General features: G+C 41.7%; 1 protein-coding gene across 3 annotated transcripts in view; it reads left to right on the top strand.

Moving 5' to 3' along the window:
- The window catches only part of SARC_03298 (hypothetical protein), a 9,084-nt gene extending 7,111 nt beyond the window's left edge, over window positions 1-1,973 (top strand). For all 3 annotated transcript variants that reach the window (XM_014302920.1, XM_014302921.1, XM_014302922.1), the window contains 2 exons: window positions 301-405; window positions 1,662-1,973. In XM_014302920.1, coding sequence (XP_014158395.1) covers window positions 301-405; window positions 1,662-1,787 — 231 coding nt within the window. In that variant the 3' untranslated portion in view covers window positions 1,788-1,973. The remainder of the gene's footprint in view (window positions 1-300; window positions 406-1,661) is intronic.
- The last annotated feature ends 90 nt before the right edge of the window (window positions 1,974-2,063 follow it).

The raw sequence follows: 2,063 nt of genomic DNA, 5'->3' as shown, positions 1-2,063 counted from the left end.
CTTCGCTCTTGTTTTATATTTTCGGATTCATTGAGAGCCTGTATCCCGCATCGCTCACTTTTCTTTTACGACTTGATCTCAATTCTTCACGTGGGAGCGAAACATGATACATGCTCGTGGCTATCATCTGAACTACAGGCTTTGGTGGCTTTATTGTTAGCTCAACCCCCTATCAGTTTCGAATGCGATCCAAAATCGGGTTGCTTTGTAGCTTTGTCTCCGCAACTACACACGCCGTTGTCTTCATTCGAACAGTTCAGAGCTATTGACAGGTTCGCATTGTGTATGTACTCATCACAGGATCTTCAGAATGAGCATCGTTTGATGTTGTACGTCACTACGAATGCGATGACACCCCAGGCCGAAAATACAGGAAGAACAGCTTTCATGGGCAGTGACTGGATTGTATGTTCTATGAATTAAGCTTCGAGTTACACACCCATATGTGGCCTACACAGAGACATTGTGATGGAGGGTTGTGGGGCATTAATGTAGTGTGCGTCTTGTCCATTAAGGGATGTCTTTCTACAAGGTGCATGAAATTATAACGCATGTACGATGCTACATGACGTTTAAAGTAGTTCTTCATAATCCGTGCAGTATATACGATGGATGTCAGTAGCTATTCTTTGCAAAATGACATATTCATGACCCGTATACATTGGTCGTCAAGTGTACCAAGCGATGGGTATGTGTTCAGATATTCTGAAGGCGTATCTCGTTAATATAGTTATACAACAGATCGAATTGCTCTATTTATCGTGTGAGCGATGTTGCTGATCGAAGCTCGTTGTATGAACGAAATGTACTAATCTTTAATCAATAGCTCTCTGTGTGTATGTTGGAAAGGTGGTCAAGTATCGTGCTGACTGTGGCACATTTGCGAGCTGCGTGGGTCCAAGTCTGTCGCCAATGAATAAAATGTTCCTTGACAAGTAGAAAGTGATATAATGACTTGCGTCACAGTTAGCTTATATATGCAAAGCTTCGTGAAACTGCGAGTGTATTACTGAGAGGTCTAGGATAATGAATCTTGTGCAGACAAAGCGTTGAATATTTGTTTTTGGCCTGCAGTTCATATCACAGGTGTGATTACCTTTAAGTCCAAGCCACAATCCTTGTAATCATCTCGACGTATGCTTTGTGACGAGTACTATAACTCCACACTATATTTTCACTTCTGCTTTTGGACAATGCATCTGCTACAATTATACCGAGCCTTGCGATGGCTTGCAAATGCTTGCACTCAGTCAAGTATCAAAATAAACTTGCGTACTGGTATAATCCAACTGGGACTGTACTATTAAAAAAGGGTAAAGTCCGACGCACACATTCGTGCCATCGTGCTTTGTTTTCTACCTCAAATTCAGTGTAGCAAATCGTTACCCTCATTATTCTCATTGCTGCTCGCAACAACATCGCGGAATCTGTAGCCTTCTCGATTTGTTAATTTCTCTTGGTACTACTATGGTTGAACTCGCCCGTGCTTTTAACATCTTCATGCTTTAATCCGAATGTCAGATGCGTCTGAATACACAGATATGTGTATGCTTTACCTACTGCAAGCACTTTCTACCAAGTATTGGTATTTCATAGCCACCCGACTTCTAGACGTTCATGTATTGATTATGCTGCAAATTGTACTCGAATCTGAATCTCAGAAGTCAACAACATACCGCATCGGGATCAAATCAATGGGCGATAGACTTCTGTGCTCTCTCATCGGCTGCCCGAGTGTGGTGATACAGTTCGTTATTTCCGATAGTGGCGGCGCCATTGTCCATTGACGACAAGAAATATACACAGCCAATAGAGCACGTTTGTACACTCGCTTGTGCACTTGCATACAACCAGATCCCATGTGTTTGATGTATGGGCATGGGTTGAGACATGTGATAACTGTTCTTCTCTTATATATCCCTAGTGATATTAAATAGTAAATGTGTTCTTGTTCGGGTTTGTTTTGTTTCGTGGCTCATCGTAAAACCGCCGATAGCTGTCGCATTTTTCACGCTTTTCTTCGTAACGTAAAAGGTATTCGTTTTTATATACACACACATATA

The sequence above is a fragment of the Sphaeroforma arctica genome (genome assembly GCF_001186125.1).
Source record: "Sphaeroforma arctica JP610 unplaced genomic scaffold supercont1.165, whole genome shotgun sequence".
Taxonomy (NCBI): Eukaryota; class Ichthyosporea; order Ichthyophonida; genus Sphaeroforma; species Sphaeroforma arctica.
The sequence above is the reverse complement of the archived record's forward strand: the minus strand, read 5'-3'. Positions and strand labels throughout refer to the sequence as shown.